Source organism: Sceloporus undulatus, chromosome 1, assembly GCF_019175285.1.
Source record: "Sceloporus undulatus isolate JIND9_A2432 ecotype Alabama chromosome 1, SceUnd_v1.1, whole genome shotgun sequence".
NCBI lineage: Eukaryota > Metazoa > Chordata > Lepidosauria > Squamata > Phrynosomatidae > Sceloporus > Sceloporus undulatus.
Genome location: NC_056522.1, coordinates 206,039,948 through 206,063,283, shown reverse-complemented (window position 1 = coordinate 206,063,283; position 23,336 = coordinate 206,039,948). Strand labels below are relative to the sequence as shown.

Below are 23,336 nucleotides of genomic sequence, written 5' to 3'. Positions count from 1 at the left end.
AATTATGTATAGCACATTATATACACCATAATCTAACAACAATTTGTTATGAGTGACAATGTTTCAAGCTGTCTTACCATTTCACTTCTTACGTGTAACATTAGTTTGCAGCAATGTTGCTGATTTTGGAGTGGTATGTATGTTTGTATGAGTTCTGGTGCTTTAAACTTTGAGGTAGTTAAATGCAGAAACATAAAAAACAGTTCTTTTTCATAACATTAATATTCAAAACATCTGAGCATGTTCAGCAAACTATGCATGCATAATGTGATCCTATACCACCTTCTATATGAAATAATGCTATTTTGTCAGACGGGAGCCATAATGGCCTCATCCCCGCAACAATCATTGTTAATATAAATTCAAAACATATTTCTGCACAGTTTCAATTTTCTCCACGATGCCACTTTCCCTCCTGTCAAAATGCCTGGAGATCAAAAGGACTGAGATTTATAAACTCAAAACTGACAAAAATCAGTGCTCTAAATATAGACAGCCACAGAGGGTTGCTAAATCTCCTGAATCTTTTAAATTAAAAAATATTGCCCATTCTGATGAAACTGCTTACAATGACTACAAGTAAAGATGGTGGCCATTAAGTTTTATCGCAAGCACCTGAGGAACTGTTCGCATGCAATACAAAATGTTCTTTTATTCTCCTAAATTACTGACACAGGCAAATTAAAATGAAGTGGCTACATATGGCAGGAACAATCTTCACATTTACAAATATCCTGAAATATCACTAAATCATAAAAATGAAAGCTGTGGGTTATACATTATGAATGTTGCCTAATGCATTCCCAGCTCAGTTATTTGTTACAAATTTGTGTACAATGGACAAAATTGGCCATTTATTCTACAGCAGCAGCTGGTTCTAGGGCTGTGTATTGTATCCAAAAAACACAAGCTAGAGATACACAATTAACCTTTAAAATGCTGAAAAAGAAAGCAAGCTAAGATCTTCATTTCTAATATACTTCACTGATCTTACTTTGCATGTCCATTGCTATACCTATAAATTTTAATTTTCCTCTTCAGTAGTGATGTCATGGCAAAATTTACATTTACATATCTGTAATATCTGGGAGACAACACAAAGAGCCCACATCTTCTAACTGAGCTTTATGTAAAATAATTAGATTTGACATGTTTCTCTTTTGATTAAAAAATATTACTATCACTATTCAAATAGCTTAGACCTTCAGCATTTATATGCGCTAACTTATAACCTGGAGACCTGCACAGGAAGAGCATACAGCTTTTAAAATTCTATGAATCCAGAAGCTTCAATATGTCATTGCATTTATCTTGCAATAACCTTGTAGGAATTGTTATATTTAAAGTGAAGTATCTCAACATCACTTCTCAGTTTTAATGTTTTCTCTGTTTGCTTTGGCAGTATTTCACTGGTGCAGCCTCAGGCTATAGGTAATGGAACATTACTCACTATGATAGCCAGATTTCTTCTGCATGGCTGTTACAGGGCAATCTTTATGAGCCAGAAGAAGCTGTTTCAGCTGCGCCACTTCATTTCTCAGCAGGGTGACTTCATTCTAAAGAAGAAAAGTTATATACTTTACCAGGATCAAGTTACATACATTTCAGACTGAGCTTTACAAGGTTTTGTAATGACAAATAAAAGACACAGCACACACTTTGTGTGCACATTATTTCAACACAAGTCAATCTTTGACCTACTACAGTTCTGGTCAGCTAGATCAACACTTACAGTTTGGGCAACTTATTCAAAGTTGCCTCACATTTAGTATGTTTTATTCAGTTGTTTGTTATCACTGGATTTTGTATGCAGTCTCACCTACTGATATTACATTGTACATTTTAAAAAAATATATACTGAATTGTTTCAATTTGTTGTCATAACAAATAACTGAGAAATAGCTGACTTGGGAATGAATCCTTATAATATTTGTTTAAGATGCTATTAAAATGCTTATAAAATGTTTCCCACTGATCCTCCCAATGTTTCAATTTGTTAAACAGGTAGCCACAAGCATTGGGATTAAGGACCCAGGACACTTACACCTATGTTCCACTCTGTTGCAGAGGTGGAAGAGAAAATATCTTTTTCAACAGCTAATTAACTGAATGGCATTTTGGTCTAGCTTGTTTCAAATAAATTCTACTGCAGCCTTGCAACACCATTCTGAAATGGTGTTCGGCAATAGCCCTAATATGAGAAGTATTTCAACATTCTCACTGATCCCCAAAACATTTATACAAGTGTTCTACTGGCTTCTCTCCAAAACACCTGAATGTCTGCCCCTCAGACCTGGGGAACATGGACAATCCAACCTCCATTTTTTAAAAGTGGTTTGTCTCTAATTATCAGTTGCTCAGAGGTGAGGAATAAGGAGTTATCTCACTATTGCTCAGTTTAGAGATGCTGAAGGAGCCTTTGTTAGGGACACAATACTGGACTAGAATAAGTACGTATTCAGGAGAAAAGAGGAAAATTTCCCAGTTTCTATTTTATCACATTTCTTCGAATCCCACCCATATTGTCTTCCTGTTCATGTTTTGTACGGTGTTGTAAGACACAGGGGACTGGAAACTCAGGCGTATTTTGTGGAATAATTTCCCTAATATACATCCTTTTAAAATTAATTTTTCTTTATGTATGCATTTTGTATGAACTTTTCCAAATTATGTTTGTGCACATTTTGCAAACATACGCATTTTCAAAGCTATGCTGCGATTTCAGCAAAATTTGAAACATGAAAAAACAAACAAAAAACAGCTAAACTCCAAACCCTGCCATTTGTGGCTTCTTCCAATGAAGAGAAATTGAAAGATGCATGCATGCTTTTTGCTAATGGGCTCACAGATAACACATGTTTGGTACAACGTTTCAGTAATCCTCCTGTAGACAGATAAAGGTTTTATAGTTTCGACAGGCTTTTGTGGACTGACTGTTCATGAGGAAAGGTCCTTTAATAATGCGTTGTTTTGTCTATATTGTTTTTCTCTATAAATAAAATAATAATAATAATAATTTCAATTCTTTTCTGTCCTATTTAGCAGTGCCTCAGAAATAAGGAAAAAATTATTTTGCATCAGCCACAACATGCAGAGTCCTATTGTCTAAAGCTAAAATTATAAAGGTTTGTTGAAAACTACCAATGCTGAACATATAAAAAATTACAGTATTGTAAGTAATATTCTGTTCATAAGTTTACAACAGCTCTCAATTTTGCATTGCTTACAAATACTTGGAAAATAATTTCAACACTATTGGAAAGAATATATGAACCTGCCAGAGTTTTAAGTTCCACAAGGGAGAGCTTTCTTTTGATCCTGCCTCAAAGGCTCACTTGGTGAGAACACAAGAGACAGCCTTCTCAGTGGCTACTCTCATCCTTTGGAACTCCACTCCACAGGAGGTTAGGTGGACCCCCTCCCAGCTTTCCTTTCACCAGCAAACAAAGACCTTTTGGTTTAAGCAGGCCTTTATTGTATAATCGCTCACAGGAGATTTCTTATGGGACGGTGCTTTATTTTTTTATCTTTTGAATGATTTTATACTGTTTTAATGTACTGATTTTTAATTGTTTTTAACTTTTCATTTTAAAGTTGTAATTAATTTTTTATGAATCATTCCGAGTCTCACTCTGGGAGAAAGGTGGCATATAAATGAAATAAATTAATAGGTAACTAAAGTTTTTTTTAAAAAAAATCGAGCAGTACCACCCTAAGTGAACACCTACAGTCAAAGTTTTTGCATACAAGTTGCAAGTACAAATTCCAACTAAATCTTGAATAGTTGACAAAGGCCCAGTACAGATGGGCCTTTAAGCACATAAGGAATACGTGCTAGGATTGCCTTGGGGCGTCGCGTACAGACACCCCACAACCCTAGTACATATTCCATTCGTCAAAGTGGTGGTGCCCTTTACACACGGACAAGAACATTTCTGCTGTGATTTTTGATCACATACTGTATATAACACCAGGAGGCTTAACCCAGCACAGGTTGTTCCCAACAGGGGAAAGCGCAGGTCAGGCGAAGCTTTCCACACCACTGTGTATGTACTCCACTTCTGCCTGTTCCCTCTCTGCCTTCTCCTACTGGAAGAAATAAGGAGGTCACAAAAGGGGGAGGGGGGAGTATGGTCACAAGTGAGAAGCCTGTGAAGGGAGGAGGCAAAGTGACATCAGAAATGTTAAGATATGTGGCCCTGCTCCAATTATCTGCCTGAACAAAAGGCCACAGAGGTGGATCCAAACTGGTTCTCCAACCTTGTGCAAAACAATTATCGTGAAGTCAGATTTCTTCAGTAAAAAGGTTTGATGATTTATACATTTTAAAAACTGATCAACTATTCCTTCATTTCAAAATTCATGTCAGGGTGGGGTGCAACAAAAATCATGTAAACATCAGTAGAGTCTCGCTCATCTGAAATGCTTGGGACTAGAAATATTTTGGATTTTTCAGATTTTGGAATATTTGTATATATGTAAAGAGACATCTTGTAGATGGGACCCAAGTCTAAACATGAAATTCATTTATATACACAGCTGATGAACAAGACAAATCTGGTACAAGTAATTCCAAGTCATCAAGACATCTTGTCCCCCAACTAATAAGACTCGATCCCAGAACAGCACCAAACTGGGCACCTACATACTCTTTCAAGGGGAGAGTGAACCCATTCAGGTTGCATGTTAGCTAGCCAGAGCTGGGAATCATCTACAAACAATAACTCTGTGTTAACAGCTTTTTGTACAGCTCAGGGCATTTGTTTCAGTACTTTAAAATAACATAAGCTTATTTCAGCAAACACATTTCATATGTTTCTTTCTTGGTATGTCAAATATAAATGAGCATGTCTAACAATATTGCCACTGCAATTCTCTTACTAAAGTTGTAATACTTACTGCTGGATTAACTGATCTTAAAATATCAGAGCAATTATCTCTACTGGTGTGTTGCTTTCAGAAATGTTGTATTAGGTTTTGCTCCTATTCACAGATCATAGATGAACTTTACTCAAATAGCACGTGCATTATTGGTACAGCTTGACAATGAGAAATTGTACTAACAAACTAATTCAGTTTTCAATCGACAGAATAATTTTTATTTATGATAATAAAATAAAATAAATAATAAATATAAACACACACACACACAAATAAAAACATTCCAAATTTAGAACAGCACTACAGTGGCAAAAACTTTAAACTGACAAAATTTTCTGTAGCCAGACAGGCACCAAATATAAAATACATGAAAGCACACAAAACAAAGATACTACTTTTTGAAGCAAGAATGGCTCCATCTTGAACCAGAGTACTAGTCTTCTTGTTACAAGAACAGCTAAACAGTTATCTCTTTGGCCATTTCTAAGAGCAGTACTTTAAAGCAAGTTTCAACCCATTAGCTCATACTTCAGCTAATTTACATGATAACTTGAAACAGAACAAAAGCCATTAATCAAATCCACTGATTTGCCAATTGATACCTTTTAGCTTCTCAAAGTAGTACAGCAGCACTGTACAGCAATAATTTTTATATTTCATATTCATATTAACTGTAAGTCCTGAGCTGTTTATTTTGTAGAACTGACAAAGCCAGAACAAGAACTATTGGACCCTAGCGCTCTTTCACAGCTGGCATGCTATGGGAGACTGAACGTATTAAGTTTGATATTAAACATAAGTAATCATGGGTCATTACTGCCCACTATGCTGATCAGCTGTGCAAGCTTGTCAAGTGAAGAATTACTATGGAAATGTAGGATTAATATATCCACATACAATACAGTGTAATTATTTCTTTGACATTCAATTTTCTTTACAAGTTGTTCTGTTCTTCACAGTTAATGGTTTTGCTGTTGACAGAATGTAAAAAAAAATTTCATCAAATCTATTACAATGGGATTAATTCTTGAGAATCTTCAACAAAAAATAAATCTAAACTAAATTACATGAGAAAGAAGGACAATCCATGTAGAAAATCTGGCTGTCTCTTCAAGAAGTGGAAGTCCATTTGGGGCAGGAGGGCAGAATCATGCTTGTGTCCCTGTGGCAAGTCAAACTAGCAGTCCAGCAACCAGAAAAAACAACAACCCTGAACTCTTGTAACTCCTACAGTGCTGCAGCAAATACGGCTGGTTTGGCAAGCACCATTTCTCTTCTCATTTGAAAAGACTGTTTCCACTTTTTGTTTTAAATAAGTTGACTTCCTGTTGATGAACTGGAAATTGTGTAGTATTACATTTTCTTTGTGAAAAGAAATATTTTTGTGATTATTTGGACTGCCAGGCTGGCAACAGATCCCCCCCCCCCCCCCCCCCGGGCTGATTTTCATTTTGACTTCCCCTACTAAAAATCTGTTTATAGTTTTTTGTGGGTTTTTCAGGCTATGTGACCATGTTCTAGAAGAGTTTATTCCTGATGTTTCACCAGCATCTGTGACTGGCATCTTCTGAGAATGCTGATCTAGAAGAGAGTGGGTATATATACTGTGTGACCCTGTATAAGGAGTGATTCCCATGCCAATCTGTGTATTGTTCTGTTGTTGATGGCAGGGCCTCAGGGTGGGAAGATATGCAAAAGAGGATTAGTGTCTGCTAATTAGTGATCATTGTCTGCTGGAAAAGCTTCTGACTCTACGTGATTTCTCATATGCCCAGGGTCAGGGTGGGATCCTAAGGCCATAAACCTAAATCTGCACAGACTTACCCTCCTCCATAGGCTTGACCAGTGGATATTTGAGAGTGAGTGGGGAGAATCTGATCCTACACAGCCTTACTTTTCTTCATGTGGCTGATTCTGAGCTGACTTAAAGGCTACTGGTCCTGCACTCTGCTTCTCAGATTGCACAGTGGGAAGTGAGTGGTCTCAGTTCATATAATGTGTTGAAGCCTATCAATCTCAATGTAGTGAAATTCCGGCTTGTCCCGCCTTTGTGCTAAATACTCCAAATATTATTATTTAACTTTCCCTAGACGTATAGATTTAAAAACACAAATAGCTAAATAAATGGATAAAAATAAACAATATGGTGTAGCATGTTCTGGTTAATTGGAGAAATGCATAAAATTGTACATCTTAAAACATTTCAACAGAAAATACATATGGATTTCCATACAAGGAGAAGAGTCTTGCAACAGGGTGTTGTGAACAAAGGAAGAGATGTGAATGGAGGTGGGACTTGAAGAAATGGAGGCAAATTGAGAGAGTTTTTCACCACCCTTCCTTCAACTACTACAAAGCCACCAGATACAATCTAATATGTATAACATTTCTACTGTGATGAATGTTTAATTTACTCTAAAAAAACCTGTATATACCACAATACAGTGCTTTTCTTCTAGACCCAAGTCAGGTTCTTAAATTACAAGCAAGAATATCACACAGTACCTGTAATTGACCATTTAATGAGCTCAGGTCTTCTGCTTTCTTTTCCAAAGACTGTACCCAAACTTTTCTTTTTTGTCTACACCTCGAGGCAGCTGCCCTGTTCCGCTCTAGAAATTTCCGCCTTTTTTCATCAGGATCTTCATTTGCTGCTCTTCTTCGGCGACCACCTGTACTTGGAGTTTGTGGTGCAGGCTGAGCCGGAGAAGCCTGTGGGAACCAAAAAGATAAATTAATAATAATTTAATAAAAATCATCACATTTTACTACCAAAAATGTTTAATTAGAGCCAAATGCTGGACATATTTTGGGGATCTACAAACTAACATTATTATAATAAATAACAGTCTCAATTAGTACCAAATCTAATTAAAATACACACAATACTTTGTTTTCATTTTACAATGTTAGAAAAGACAAATGACATAGTACCATTTCTGGCTAAAGCAAATGTTTGAAACCCAATAAGCTATCCCTTTGTTAGTGAAGGCCCCATCTACACCATCTAAAATGCTGTTCAGACAGAACTGTTAAGGATTCCTAAACCATGACTGAACATACTGAAAATGAGTGGCAGACTCCCACGCTCTTTCCCATATCACATGTTTGCTTTGGCACTTCAGTCCATTTTTTAAAACTAAAGTTTCCCATTACAGCCAAAAGTAGGGAACTACTATGTCAATTACTAACCAGAATTGAACTTAAGATTCAAGCCAAAGTTCCCCATTTTGGACGTAATATCATCCTCTGATTCAACTAATCCATGGAAGATGCATCCAAACCAAAAAGTGAGGGAGCAGACGATAGACTGTAGGATAGACTAAGATATGGGGAATGGGACCATAGGTAGACACAGCCACAGGCTGAAGATCGCACAAAGAAAGTCAATGGATACAACACATAAAAGGAAATGATGATCAGAGAAGAAAGGAAGGAACAGTAATGAGGGAAGATGCAAAGTGAGAGCAGGAAGCACCACAAAGGGCAAGAGATCATACAGTCACATGCTAAGGAGCAGGATATGAAGGGATGCAGTACCAAGGACAGTACTAGTTGGGCTCAAGTCAAAGTTGGGAACTGTAGGAAGAGGGTCTGCTGCAAAAGTGAGTACTAATGAATGCATCCATCTGACTGGTGTATCTTTCACAGAATGTAGTAACTGTGGCTAGATCAAGTAGTATTATTAAAGGTGGAGGGAAGAATGAGAGAGGAAAAAACATATACAACATAGAAGATACATAGAACAGAGTGGGTATTGTTTATTTAAGATGTAGTATCATTTTGGTTATAGTTACTTTTGGTAATTTCCTTGGAGCTGATCTCTGCCATTTATTTTGAGATGACCACCACAAATTCATTTGATCTGTATTCTGTAACAGTGGTAGCCTCCATTATAAGCCAGTTCCTAAGGATTAAACTTCATATTCCTTGACCATTTAAGCACAAAAGTAACTACGGAATGAAGTGTGTCAATTATAATGCCAGGGAAATAAAAAATGGCTTTTCTTAACAAGTGATGATGAAAGCACTTCACTTATAATCTTTACAGCACCTAACAAAATACAGTGGTACCCCGGGTTACGAAATTAATTCGTTCCGCCGCCGCTTTTGTAACCCGGAATACTTCGCAAGCCGAAAAACCCATTGGCGCTAATGGGGAAAAGCCGCGATTTCGTGTGAAATAGCGCCGAAAAGCACCAAAATTTTTTTCGTAACCCGAAAAAACCTTCGTAACCCGGAACAGTTTTTTTAATTGGATTTTTTTCATAACCCGGAAATTTCGTAAGGCGGCGCATTCGTATCCCGGGTACCACTGTACAGTTATAATTACATAGCTCCAGGAGTGTTAATTTTACTATTGTTTCCCGCCTCATCCTAGGATGATATATAATTTAGTGAGTTTTCTTATTTCTTTTCTTGTTTAAAATAATAATCCAAGAAATGTTAGGATAGGATTATAAAAAATATTATATTTGGGTGAGTGGGAAGTTTACATTTAAGCAGGGAACAAAAATTTAAATTTAAATTTAAAACAAGCCATGTAACCCCACCATGGAAGCAATAAACCTGTTCTAGTTTCATGTATATCACCAGTTTACAATTTAGTCATGATACATCCACACTTTCCCTTTTTCTTTCATCTTCCATCTCTTTAACCTAATGTAATATCAACTTTGCTTTGTTTCAGAAGTGAGAAAAATGAATCAATTTTTAATCACAGGAAGCAGAGTCAGAAGCAAGGCTTCATACCGGTGTTTCAGTAGTTGATGTAGCAGGCTGTTGTAGTGATTGTGGCCTGGCTTCCTCTGACTGAGTTCTAACCAATCCACTCGTTTGTCCCTTTGCAGTATCTCCATTTGTTACCTGAGAGTGCTGCTGGGTTAAGGCAGCTTTTAATCTCTAAAAAGAAGAAAAATGTTCCATGATGATCAATGCTCTGCAATACCTATTTACTCAATGATATTTTTTCTGATTTCAAATTGCTTATACAAGCTACCACTACTGGAGTAGGAATTATTTCTCCCCGCCTCCCAACACAGCTCCTTCTGCTATCCCCAGGCTCCCTCAACCCCAGGAAAGGCTTTCTGAAGAGTGCAGCGGCCTCCTCCAGTAGCCAAAGCATCGCAATATAACACAATATAAGCTGTAAGACAAAGGAGAAATTGTGAAACTAAGCCACTGAATACAGTGGCCAGGAAGCTGTAAGAGCTCATCCAAGGAAGAAGAGATGACCACCTCCAGATGCCTGCAGAAAGTGTATCCTTCCTGTCTATGAAGCCACAATACCAGGAGCCAGGACTGGTGAATAAACATGAATGGCCACCTCTAGGTCATCTCAAGTGTTTTGGAATGTCTCACTCATTGAGCAAAATGCTGCAACAACAGACATTCTGTTGATCATGCATCAATCTATTTAAATATTCATATTCTGTCCTGTATCAGGAGATCTCAGTTTTCCCCCCAGTCTCCTCTTCCTCTAAGGGCAATACCTTAGAGGAGACATGCTATGAAAGAGGCTGAAAGAAGAATTGCATTCAGGCCATCCAGTAAACTTTGCAACTGGTGATACAGTGATAAATACATCTGAATGAGGGTGAGGAACTGGATTGGTTGTGGAAGCCAGAACGTCACAACTAACCTGGCAGCTTGAATGACGTTGGGGCAGGTGCCAGCTCCTGACACCTCTCCCCTGACATTGTCAAGTGTCACACCATAAGCCTCAATTATTTTTCTCCAGTTGTCTTTCTCCAAACAGAAAAAAGATTCAGCTGGTGTTTGGGGAGGAGTGAAGTGCACAAGCAGTGCTCTTCAAGGCTATAATGGCATTCTAGCCAAGCTTTACATCTCCCTCCTACAATTGGAAGCAGTGTCTCACATGAGGTCCTATGTGTTGGATGGGTTGGCCTGGAAGGCTAAATTTCCCTATCTCCAATTTAAAATAAAATACACAATAATATAACTACACTTATGATGATTCAACCCACATTCCCAATACTAAACTGCAAAGGTGATTTCAAAAAATATGAATGCCCTTGAAAATAAATCCATTTCCTAAGTCTGAACTGGTAGGAATCGACTGCTCGATCACAAGTTTATAGAAACAATATTATTGTAACAACAATTCATGGAAAGTGAGACCCATATTTCATATCTGCCACAAAACCTCATCAGAGTAATAACCCCTCTTCTCCTGGGTGTTATCTTACCATCTGCTGCTCTATTACTTATCTTTATTTTGCAACTAATTAACAGCATAATCTTCTAAATTCAGCAAGTTAATTATCATTATTGTGGTCTTTGCAGCATCATCAGTCCTCATGAAGTCTTGTCTCTCCCCTCCCTCAAGAGAATGCATGAAAATGAAGTAGGCTGGGAGAGGGTCTGTTTCTTTAGAGAAGGCTCATTAGGTGTTTGCTGATTAGCTCGGCATGCAGAGAGGCAGGTCAGGAGAGTTCTGCTGAACACAAGGTCCCATGCCGAGCTCAACAAAGTTAATGTGAGTTTCTGAACATTTGCCAAGCTGCCCTCTGTCAATTCTCTGTAGTAACCCCTGCAGAAAACCTACTTGCTACCCACAATGCTGCAAGTATTTCTTTACAGTTTGCTTAAAAAAACAAAAAACAATCTATGGAGAGCATTCCAGAGAATACCACTTGAAAGCAAATGTTTAACATACAAGATCATCCTTTCATTAATTTTATCTAGAAATATTTGCTAACTCTTCATTTGCTACACATGTTTCTGGAAACAAAAAAGAGACAATTCTGAAAGGAATTCTTCCCTAATTTGAGGACAATTGTATCTCACTATTATTTTTTCCAATGCCTCCCAACTATACATTTAACATCATAAAAGGGTCTCTTTATTTTCCACTCTCCCCTTCTTACTTCAGGAATCTTCCAGGAGTATTTCAGGAAGACCTCTCCTATTTCCCCACCATTTTTAAACATGTGGAATCTCTCCTGCTTTTCCGACTTTTTGCCCCGGATTCAGAAATCTTAGGAGCTGGGTCTCAGAGAGCCTTCTTCTGGATTCAAGCCTCAGTGAGTTTTTGCAGGCCACTCTTTTGTTTCCTCAAAGTTCCCCACTTCAAACTCAGCCAGAGCAACTTGGGTGACAGCCAAAAGCACTGGGTCAAATTATGAACTCCGCACCGCAATGTGCAAGTTTCCTTTATTCTTTCTGGCAAAACTTTGTTTGGAATTTTATCTTTTGAATTGAAATTGGGCACTCACTGCCATGTGGATGACAAAACAAAACAAAACAAACAAACAACAAACAAACAAACAAAAAATCCACCACTGTCAAATTGAGGTATCCACCAAAGTTTTTCAATGAAATATCAGCGACATTCCTTTTTTGCTACTAGTAACCCCTCAACTGGAATTTCAATGTGAAACTCAGCAGTGCAACTTGGATGAAAATCAAAAGCAATGTATCCAATTTTGAGGTACCTAGCATGATGTCCTGGAGTTATGGTTGTGAAAAACAACCATGCCGACATGGATATATCTTTTTTTATTATCTTTTATTATTATAGAATACCTTCAAAGTGATAGCAGAATAACAGCAGAAAGGCTAAAAGAGAAAAAGACAATGCCATGAGGCTCTTCCAGTTTAAAATTAAACAGGTTTTAATGCGCTTTAAAAAGTTTTAAACTAATATTTGTTTAAGAGGTCTGTATTTAGTGTTTTTACATTTTTGCATTCAAGACTGCTTTTAGCTATATTATTTTAACATACATTGTGAGCTGCTTTGGGTCGCATATAGGAGAAAAGCAGGATATAAACAAAATAAATTATAAAGGAATAAATACCAAATGAAACAGTTAACATGTGCTTAGGGCCAATCTACAGGTTCAGTTACAATGTTTCATGGATAGATAACCCCTTCATGGAGCAGTGCAGCAATTACTTAGAAAACATCTGTTGTTAAGTGGAAAATTAAAGCGTTACAGATACTGAACACAATCCAGTAACTATCCTAGAAAAATAGAGACTAATCTCACTGCTAGTCTCAACTAAAGTAGATTCACTGAAAAAAAACCATGTTCAACAGTAAGGTGACATTTATGAAAATCATATTGATTCAAGGGTGTAAAACTCAAACGGGTATGTGAATTATTCAGCAACAGACAGCATGTCAAAGTCTTTGTATAAAGATTTCAATACAAAGTCTCTTTATTAAGGTTACACTATCTGTGGGCATTTCATCCCCCCCCCACCAGCACTCTGATTTCCAGTTACAGTTGCAATTAAATTCTTCATGTTATCTTTCAGAAGCAGGTAGTAAGTTCAACATGACCTGTGTCCACCTTAATGTGCTTAAGTTATAAACTTTCAGATTTGACTGTATTAACCTTCTTCTATGAAATTATTTAGCTTGAAGTGTTTAATCAATTACTTTCTGCATGTTTTAATGTACTTGTTATGGTTATACTACAAACTGTACTTTTTAAAATGGGAAAATAGCATAAAATCTATATTATGAAACACACCCGGCTCTTAATTTGTGATTTCAACCTTTGGCTGAAGACCTGCTTTAAGTCAAGTCTAATCAAATGGAACCAATTTTTTCAAACATATCTGTTTTATGTTCTAGCATTTTTTCACCGACAGTCAGCAGCCCCAAAGACACTAGTTGTTTTAATACGTACTTTATAAATCAAACTTAAAGCAATTATGTGAAAATTTACACATATGGAAGCAAGACACAGCTGTGCCAATGAAATACATACATAACTAACTAATACAGTGCGGCCTAATTTTCAGCATGGTCTGTCATGTAAGATGCATAATTTCAATCTGGCAACACTACGAAATACCACCAGAGAGCACAAAAGAGATTTAAATCTACAATGAACACCCCAGGATTGGCTTGCAATTAGAATGCATATAATGGGGAGAAGAACATTCTTCAGATGAATGCAACCATGAATGTAGATTCAGCATATGAGACAAATTATCTCTCTCATTGCTAAAGATGAGAGAAAACAAAATGCATTTTCAGTCATCATGTATACAGATATTGTGTGTATTTACCAGAAGAAAACTGCATTGACACTTCTGTTTGTATATATTTATATATATATACCTGTAGCTTTGTATGTAACATTCATGTAACATTCATATGTAATGGTAGATCTGAAAGCAAGACATAATTAGCAAATTACAAATTGAAAGAAAAAAAGATTTTAAAATGTAATTTAAAATTTATTTCCTAAGAACAGGTTTTCACTGCTCTCAAAATACTTATAAACAGTCAGGTTAAAAATTATCCTCTTTCTGTCTGAGACTTTCCCTCCATTGGACAAAATGTGGATGTCTAGCTTTTTAAATCATGACTTCAGTGAAACACTTACAATGCCAATTTTCACTTTTTAGCAACTAAGGAGCTGTCTTTAATTTAAATTTATCCCAACCTATTTTTATCTTGGTTGCTTTGCTAAGATGAACTTGGTTCCATCTAGAAACTTTTCCCATTCTGAACACGCAAACATTTGTAATATACATTGTTCAATAGTTAGCTTTTGCCGATCTAACCAAATGCATAATTATACAAAGTTTGTGAGTTGCTGGTAAAAATGAAAGGCAGTAGGAAGAGAGGGAGACCATACTACAAGTGCATTGATTCAATCAAGGAAGTCATGACCCTGAATTTGCAAGAACTAAGCAGGACAGTCTCTGTAGGCCTCTCATCCATAAAATTGCCATACGTCGAGGATGACAAACAACAAAAAAATATGATTGCCATTGCTGTCATACATTTTTAAAGTTAAATGATCAGCTTCAATATAATTAGCTGTTTTTGCTACAAGACCTAGTATTCCCTCCTTTCATATGTGGCAACTGAAAACACATTACCCATTACTCAACCTGCAGTTTACTCTAAATGCAGTTAGTTGACAAAGAAGGATTAAACCCTGATTTGATAGCTACACTGCTTTTACAACAAGATTCTTAGATGTGCACATTAACAGAAAACTTTGGTTTACTCAAAAGTGAAAGCAGAGATTGTCAATCTGCTTCTGTTGAAGGCATAAGAAAAGAAATGGGGGAGTGTGTTAACCTTTTGCTTATAACAGTTTGTTGTTACATGGAACTGTGCCACTGTCAAACAGTGGAAGGTTATTAATATATACGATGATAAACAAAGGCAATTATAGTAAAATACATTGAAAGTATTAATTTTTGTAATGTAAGAAACCAATTATGATCTTGTAACTGTATAATTAGAGGTATACCTCAACATCCTGCCTAGATAGTGGTGAATTACCTTAGGCAATTCTACATGCCGCTTTTCATGAGTACATTTATCTCAATGAGTAGAGGTATCAGAATACAGTATATATTTTCAGTCAATCCCAACATGTGCAATCACTATGAAATTTTGCAGGTGCTTCTCACTGCTTTCACTTTTTACCAGCTTAGGGATATTGACTATTAGGCATCTTTTGTCAGTTCATGTATTCTCTACAATTAATGTAGATTCAAGTACTAAAGAAAATCTAACCCAAGGAAAGGATTTTCTTAGTCATTCTAGCGTACATCCAGCAAATCCATACAAGGAGAGATGGAAATGTGTATCTAATATAATGGCCCACTTTACAGAAAATGCTGAGCTGGTGATGGTGTTTTAAACTGAATCTACTGCAGTTTCATTTAGGCAAAAGAAAAAATATGCAAGATTCTACACTTTCTAAATAAGAAACAGGCAGCTATAACAAAAACAAGTAAACTTCAACATGAAAGAGGATTATAACTTAATCAGATGTGTGTTAATTGTGTTCTTAGCTTAACTGCAATGCTTTAAAAAGACTGCACTAGCTTTTTCAGTAACAACAGCGATTCTATCAACTAAATAGCAAACACAGAATTATTATCTTTATCAAAAAACTGAAAGAGAAGACTTTACAGTGAGAAAAATTACTATGTAATATTATATGCAAGAGCCCTGAGGGCAATTTCTTATAATATGCTATTTTTCTTCTTCTGTTACAGGGCAAAGATTATCACATTCAAACAAGATTGTGTGTAGGGAATCTGATAATTACAAGTATTTCAATCTTTTAAGCAATTAGAACCTTTACTCCCAGTTTAATATTAGTACCAAAATAAGAAGATAAAAGAATTTAAACATGAGCAACGACATTGTAAAATATTTATCTTTAAACAATAACATATATTTTGCTATCGTATAATCTAAAGATAAATTGTATTTTTTCATGCATTCATGGGCACCAAGATCCCTACAGACATGAGCCTTGATGCCATTTTTTAAAGTGAGGGACCTAGAAGCTGGTGCACATGCTGGTAACCTCACAACTTTATTTCTGCAATGCACTCTACATAAGGCTACCCTTGTGATTAGTTCAGAAACTTCATTTAGTGCAGAACATGCAGCCAGGTTGGTTTCTGCTAAAGCCAGAAGTAATCTCATAACACCTATTTTAAAATTGCTCCACTGGCTGCCCATTAGTTTCCGGGCGCAGTACAAGGTGCTGGTTATCACCTTTAAAGCCCTAAACCTACCTTTGGGATCGCCTCCTTCTGTATAATCCACCCCACACACTCAGTTACCCTGGGAGGAATTTATTGCAGCCTATGAACACTAGGCTGTCTGCAACCACCCAGAGGACCTTTTCGGCTGCCACTCCCAGAATATGGAATGGCCTGCCAGAGGAGATCCATCACATTACCAGGCTAAACAGCTTTTAAAAAGCTGTTCAGACTGATCTTTTCTGACAGGCCTTTCCCGGATAGATAACCGGCCACCAAAATTTGAACCTGTTTCCCCTCTGAATCTGCTATAGCCACTGTCTGATCTGTTTATTTTAAAGTATGTTTTAAACTGTGAACTGTTTAATTGTTATTTTAGGAGGGAGGGGGGATACTGGGATCTGGGATTGTACAATTTTAACTTGTAAGCCCCCCGGTTGTCTTGGACAGAAGTGGGATATAAATAAAAAAAATTTTTTTTTATTATTTTATTTTATTTAAGTTATTATTTACCTTGGAAAGATGAAGAACATTTGGCATGTAACACCCCCCCCCCCCGCACACACACACTCGTTTCCTTTTCCTTGCCTGCCTTTAGGCTGATGTGGACCCAGAAGAACTCTTACAGAATGAAAATGGTGGGCAACCATAAAAGTGATGTTTTGCTATGCAGCTCACTGACTAGGGAACCTATAGAAACTTGTCAAAGAATAAAGGGAAAAAGATGACTCTGTTTTCAGACTCATAAACCTGGGTCTTGCATTTCCTCTTAGTAGCTCAATCAGGTCACCTTACAATCAAGACAATTTGGGTGGGGAGGGAGACTGCAGAATGACTGGGGTGGCAGAGGAATGAGGTTTGTATGAATGAATAGTATGTGTGGCTGTGTGGATGGATGGCAGATGTGTGTAAAGAAGAGAAGGCGCTTAAGGACATTTAAAAGAGGTAAACAATGAATAGACAATTGTCGGAGAGAGAAATCCTTTTTATGCATTTATCTAGAAGAGGGTTTTTAGTGCAACCATGCAAGCAATCAAAGGAGGCACACCCCCACCATACTCTCTCACTCCTGATATCCCCATGCTAAATGCAAGGGCAATCCTACTTTGCCAGTGTTATTGGGTTCTGCCTTACGTTATGGGCACGCTAGTTGTTTTTTAGTCTCCAGTTTTGTCCTTCCTTGAAATGGGCATTTTGTGATTGGCCATACCTATTACAGCAACCAATGTGTAAATGATCCATATGACAGGCATTTTGGGAGGCTTCCATTACAGTCACAAATTCCAGATTGCACTACAGCCTCAAAAGGTTAGTGGTTCTGATATACCTATTCAATAAGATGCCCATTAAAACCTATCTTTACACTTTCTTAGAATTAGAAAAGACTATGATCTTAAATTGCTTTAAAATAATCCCCCCCCCCAACCACTCCTTCTGAAATACTACCAGGACATGATTGCCTGACTGCATCTTGTTCCCTTTCTATATAAGAATAATAATTGCTCTGTTCTATAAAACAGATCACTTTATAAAGGACAGTAGCAACAGATACAGTGCGTCCTCGCCTTACACGGGGGATCCATTCCGGATCCCGTCGCGTAAGGCGAATTCCGCCTATGCTCGAGCCCCATTGGAAACAATGGGGCTCGTGCGCGGCGGCGCGGGCAGGGCGCAACAGGTGCGCGCGCCCATTCAATTGAATGGGATGCGCCGCCCCTTCCGCCCTGCGCGCGCGCCGCGGCTTGAGCGCATATGCTCAAGGCCGCATATGGCGCGCACGCGTATGGCGCGGGCGCACTATACTAGGTTAAACTAACTTTGTGGAAATGTAGGAGAGCCAGTGTTGTACAGAAGTTTGAGCTATGACTCTGGAGACCAGGGCTCAAATCCCCACTCAGCCACTGAAACCCACTGATAAGAAAAGATGACAAACCTTCATGCTGTTTGCATGTTCTTCCCTTGGCAGCACCATTCGTAGCAACTCCCCCCAAAAAACACTCTTTGTATAGGGCTTTGTAGTACTGCTTGCAATCTACTGTACTCAGCCATTTATTAGTAACATCCCTCTTTTTCAGGATCTCCCTGCTGCTCTCAATCTAATGTGCCAGCCAGAGAGACAGATAGATACAATGAAGTGGTGTGACACAGCTGGATGGGGCTGGCTATCCAGATATTGGTGGACTACAGTTCCCATCAACTCTACCCAGCTTAGTCATGTGTGAGGTAAGATGGCAACAGTAGTTGATCAACATCTTGAGGGTTAAAAATTCCTCACACTTGGTATATTATGGCATGATGAGAGAGAAAGGAAAGCACATTGGTAGTTACTGTATAAAAGAAAGCCACTGCCTTTCATTCATCTTCCTCAGGGTGCTGTGGAAGGATGGTCTCAAGAGTTCAGCTGACCTGAAGCATTCTCAGTGGATCACTCAAAAGTGGGGGAAAGACACTGGCTGACTCCCATGAGCTGTCTCTGAATTTCTCTGTGGAGCCTAGTCCTTATATTACAACCACGCAGCAGTGGAGCCGGGGAGAGCTTGTTCCTGCTAGAGAAGACTCATCCTTTCAGGTGCCTGTACATTCCCTCTGGGCTACTCTGTTGGGTCCAGTGCCTCCCAATACACTGGGTTGGGATTGCTGAGGTCTTGCCCAAAGCTATATCAGATGTGAAGCCAAACATAGTACAATGATTTGAATGTTGAACTGAGACTCTGGGAGATCTGGTGTCATATCCCCACTCAGCCCTGGAAATGCACTGAGTGACCTTGGGCATGTCACACTCTCTCAGCCTTAGAAGAAAGCAATAGAAAACCCCCTCTGACTAAATGGCAGAAATCAGGGTATAAATACTCTAAATGAAAATAAATTAAAAATGAAGTCTTGCCAAGAAAACCCTGTGATAGGGTAACCATAAGTGGGAAACAACTTGAAGGCACACAATAAAAACAACATGGGAGATGCACTCAGAGATATCTCTATGCAACTCAGACGTCAACCCATTTTATATCATACACTTGTACTGAGCTGATGATGACGTTATTACATATGAGAAATGCATCCAGTGGTCTAAAAGGCTAAATAAATACTAAGTACCATTATGGTTAAATTTAATAGTTTGCTCACAGTGGTCAGCTTTCCAAAATGTACATGTATTTCAGATATAAATTTATAAATCCACTTTCTTCAGTACTGAAAATGTAGTAGCTCAACAAATACACAAAACAGAAGATCTGAATAGAAAGCGAAGAACTACTAAGTAAACATTTATATTAAAAATCTCTATGTAATAATCAGTTTCACTAACTAGCCTCTTATATTATGCACAAATTAATCACACTGAAGAATGGACCACTTACCAATTTTGCCTCAGACTGCACAGGTTGTGGAGAAGAGGGCCCTGGAATTCCTGGAATACTAGGCACCATGGTGACAGGTCTAACAAGCTGTCCAAGATAGTCAGAATTACAACAAGCACAAAAGAACATTTCACTTTATAAGCAGCTACAATGGTATATCTGCTCACTGTGGAAAGTCCTAAGATTACTAAACTGTAATGCAGTAATCATGTTGTACTGTCATAGCACAGATTAACCTGCCAAGACTTGGTGGTGGATAGTCAGGATCTAATCAATGGTGGTAGCCTATCTATGGAATATTCTTCATACAGTCATATATGTCAGGAGCAAAAGCTGATATAACTGAAGTGCCAAGTTAAAGCAACCAAACTTTTAATGGCTTAGCTCCCTCCCGACCCATTTTATTATAGTTTTTATCTGGTTATCAAATGCCAGAATAATTTGGGTAACAAGTGGTTTAATACTATGGATTTCAGTATTAATGTATCACTTTAATTTTACTGTCAGAACTACTGATGCAGCAAGCCAGCCATGAATAGTGGCAAAATCAGAATCATAGTTGGTAAAAGAAACACTTCAATTGCCTTATCAGTGCAGGAAGTTCAAGAGCAAAGTCATTTAAAATTAGAATCCTAATTCAGTAATGACTTCCATTGTTGGACCATTCTTAGCATTAAGAAATTTCTCTTAATGTTCAAATGTTAAATGTAGTCCTTCTTCCTCTCCCTGAGGAAACCCTTAAGGCCTTCTCCTGAGATCCTGGCTGGGGCAGGGCTTAGCCTTCCCAACTGCCAGCATGCTGTGGTCATATCTCTCTCTTCAATCCTTCTGTCTGACTTCCCCCACATATGCCCACCTGGATCAAGTGGTGCTGGAGTTACAAATGTTTCCAGTGTTAGGGTTTGGAAGCTGCAACTTGCCCAAACACAGGAAGTAGGTGGGTATGTCATATATACATACACACTTACCGGAACTGCAGTTGGGACATGCACATTAGAATTTGTGATTGAGGCAGGAATAGCAACAGGCATGGTTTGTCCATTAGGAAGATGCAAAAGCAGGGGGAAAGGACCTGGAACTGGTCTAAGAAAAGAAATGGGGAGAAAGAAAAAGCACTATAGTACATATGGTACAGAGCACACAGGGTATTTCATTTCTCATGACAGCAATACTGTGCAGTTTGTACATATTATGCCTATTTGAAACAGGATTAAGAGACGGACAGCTGCATCCAGAGCTCCCCTTCCTTCTGTTTGTGGAAGGAGTGGAGATTCAGTGAAGGGAGGGGCAATTTTCACCAGCTCCTCCTTTTCCAGTGTCTAGCACAGAAACGGGGAATGCACAGGACACGTTGCTCCAATCACTTTTCTTGGCCCCTCAAATCCCTGAGGCCCACAAAAAACCCACCTTGAAAATTGTGCTCAGAGAAATGGTACAATTCAAGACAACCTCCCAAAATTTTGTTATTCAGCCAAAACCAGTGGACAAGCCAATTTTTCAAACCCTTAATGTTCCAGCAGATCTTTTGCTGCTTTAGATAAAATCAATAGAAACTTTTTTTAAAAAAAGGAAGAAGCAATGTGACTATGAAGAAATATTTTGAAAAACCAGGAGCAAAATATACAGAGAAATCACTTCATATACAAACACGTGCCCTACACATTTGCGGGATTAGGGGCTTAAGATCCTCGCGAAAGTGGAAAACTGTAAATGGGGGAAAGCCAAGCACATGCACCCTTCCAGGCTGTGCGGGGTGCAGAAAGAGCATAGTTGCCCTTCAAACAAACTTGCCAACAATCAAACCCGTGAATGGTAAACCCATGTATGTGGAGGGCACACTTTATTTATAGATACATGTATATATTTGGAACTCACACTATTGGCCTATTGGAAGATGGAGCCTGGGTTATGACCGTACTAGAGGTTGGTGAAGGTATGGCTTGCTGAATAATGACACTGGACTCAGAACTTGCAAGCAACACATTAGGAACCTGCAGAGAAGCTGGACGAACAATTGTGGATGTAGGCTGAGCAGTCGGCTGGAGACACACTTCCTACAGGAAACATAACAGCTTATCATTGCAGTTCCAACTCTCCAAAGATCCCTTTAGAATCTAACAATGCATTATGAAAAATTATCCAATTCTATCAAAAAATGTTGCAAGCTAGGGTTATATCTTACGTCACCAACATCACACAGATATTCTGAGTTTTTCCACATCAGCCACTGATACTATTGGACTAATTTGGCCTTGCAATGTGTACCTGTTTTTCCATTCTCTTTTGAAGTGAGGCAGGTGAGAATATCTAGTTCAGGGGCAAGATGGGAAAGATGAGCAATATGTTTTAGAAATGTTTTGCATTACAAGAGATTCAGTAATATATTCAGAGCAGAGTTTGGAAGTAACATTGGGGGTGTACAGACTGGCCATTAAGGCTGGCCTGGGGGCGGAGTTGGGGCAGGGTGTCTGCACGACGCATGCCCTGATTCTGCCCCCAGGCCAGTGTGACATTGCGTGCCACACCACACGGTGGGCAATGTCACATTGCTTTTCCGGTGCTGCATCTACGTGACACAGTGCCAAAGGAGCGCCGAAAAGCTGTGGCACTGGCTATGTCACTTTTCCCAGGGTGCAAAAAGGCAAGATCAGGGCTGCAGCATGTTGCTGCTGCAGCGCTAAAACAGGCAGACTGTACAGCCCCATAGTTACTAGCATTGAGACACTGTTTTGGTAGTTAATGTGCAAAAAGGTCACATCTCAAAAGTAACATAACAAATGAGAAGAACATTACCTTATTGGTATAACCACCAAAGCTTTCTAACCTCTTTTTAAGGGAATTTTTAGGCATATTTAGGAGCATGATTTTTTTAAAAAACATTTTAAGCCATTCTCTTAGTATTTTGAAGTGGTAATAAAAATCAACAAAAAGGTAATAAGCATGCAATGAGCTTCCTTTAAACACTGCAATGGGTAAAGGCAACAAACTGCAATTGAACAAATGAAGGGAATGAAATCCTTTTAAAAATAATTTTTTAAGCTCCAATTCAAAGTAGTAACAATGACCTTTAGTTGATCAAGGATGGACACTTTTGTAATATGAATGAGCAGATTTTCTTGTGCTTAGACTCTTAATGCTATCTGAATGATTAATGCTGATGTGGGCAGGGAGACCTGTAAAACTATTTGTAGTTAATAATTTTCTCAACTTAAATAGCAAAATCCATCCACAGACTACACTTCTGAACTGTGAAAAATTTACTGACCTTTTCATCATTGGTAGTGGATTCTGGATGAGGTAAAGGGCTATCCTGGTGAGTTGTTTCAACCACTGAAGGCTCTTCGATTTTATTTCTAATAATTGGTGTTGCAAGAGGTGATAAATCTAGTGGCATCTAAAAGAACAAGCAGATACATATATCTACAACCAGTTATATTTTTAAAGAGCAAGTAGGTTATAATATCCTGATCAAAAAGTATTCCCATCTCTTTTTTTCAGCCCTGGCAAGCAAAGGAATTTACTTTGTGCTACAACTTCCTTAATTAAAGAAAAGTATCACCCACAGGAGAAACAAGAAGAGACATTTCAAAAAAAAAA

General features: G+C 38.1%; 1 protein-coding gene across 4 annotated transcripts in view; it reads right to left on the bottom strand.

Moving 5' to 3' along the window:
* Positions 1-23,336, bottom strand: part of ATF2 (activating transcription factor 2) — a 48,415-nt gene that overhangs the window by 4,409 nt on the left and 20,670 nt on the right. For 3 of the 4 annotated variants that reach the window (XM_042470564.1, XM_042470555.1, XM_042470572.1), the window contains 7 exons: positions 23,005-23,133; positions 21,615-21,793; positions 20,708-20,822; positions 19,740-19,826; positions 9,634-9,783; positions 7,387-7,593; positions 1,451-1,556 (listed from right to left, as the gene is read on the bottom strand). In XM_042470564.1, the coding sequence (XP_042326498.1) occupies positions 1,451-1,556; positions 7,387-7,593; positions 9,634-9,783; positions 19,740-19,826; positions 20,708-20,822; positions 21,615-21,793; positions 23,005-23,133 (973 nt within the window). Of the gene's footprint in view, positions 1-1,450; positions 1,557-3,702; positions 5,853-7,386; positions 7,594-9,633; positions 9,784-19,739; positions 19,827-20,707; positions 20,823-21,614; positions 21,794-23,004; positions 23,134-23,336 lie in introns of those variants that run through there. The other variant, XM_042470582.1, reaches the window with a different exon arrangement.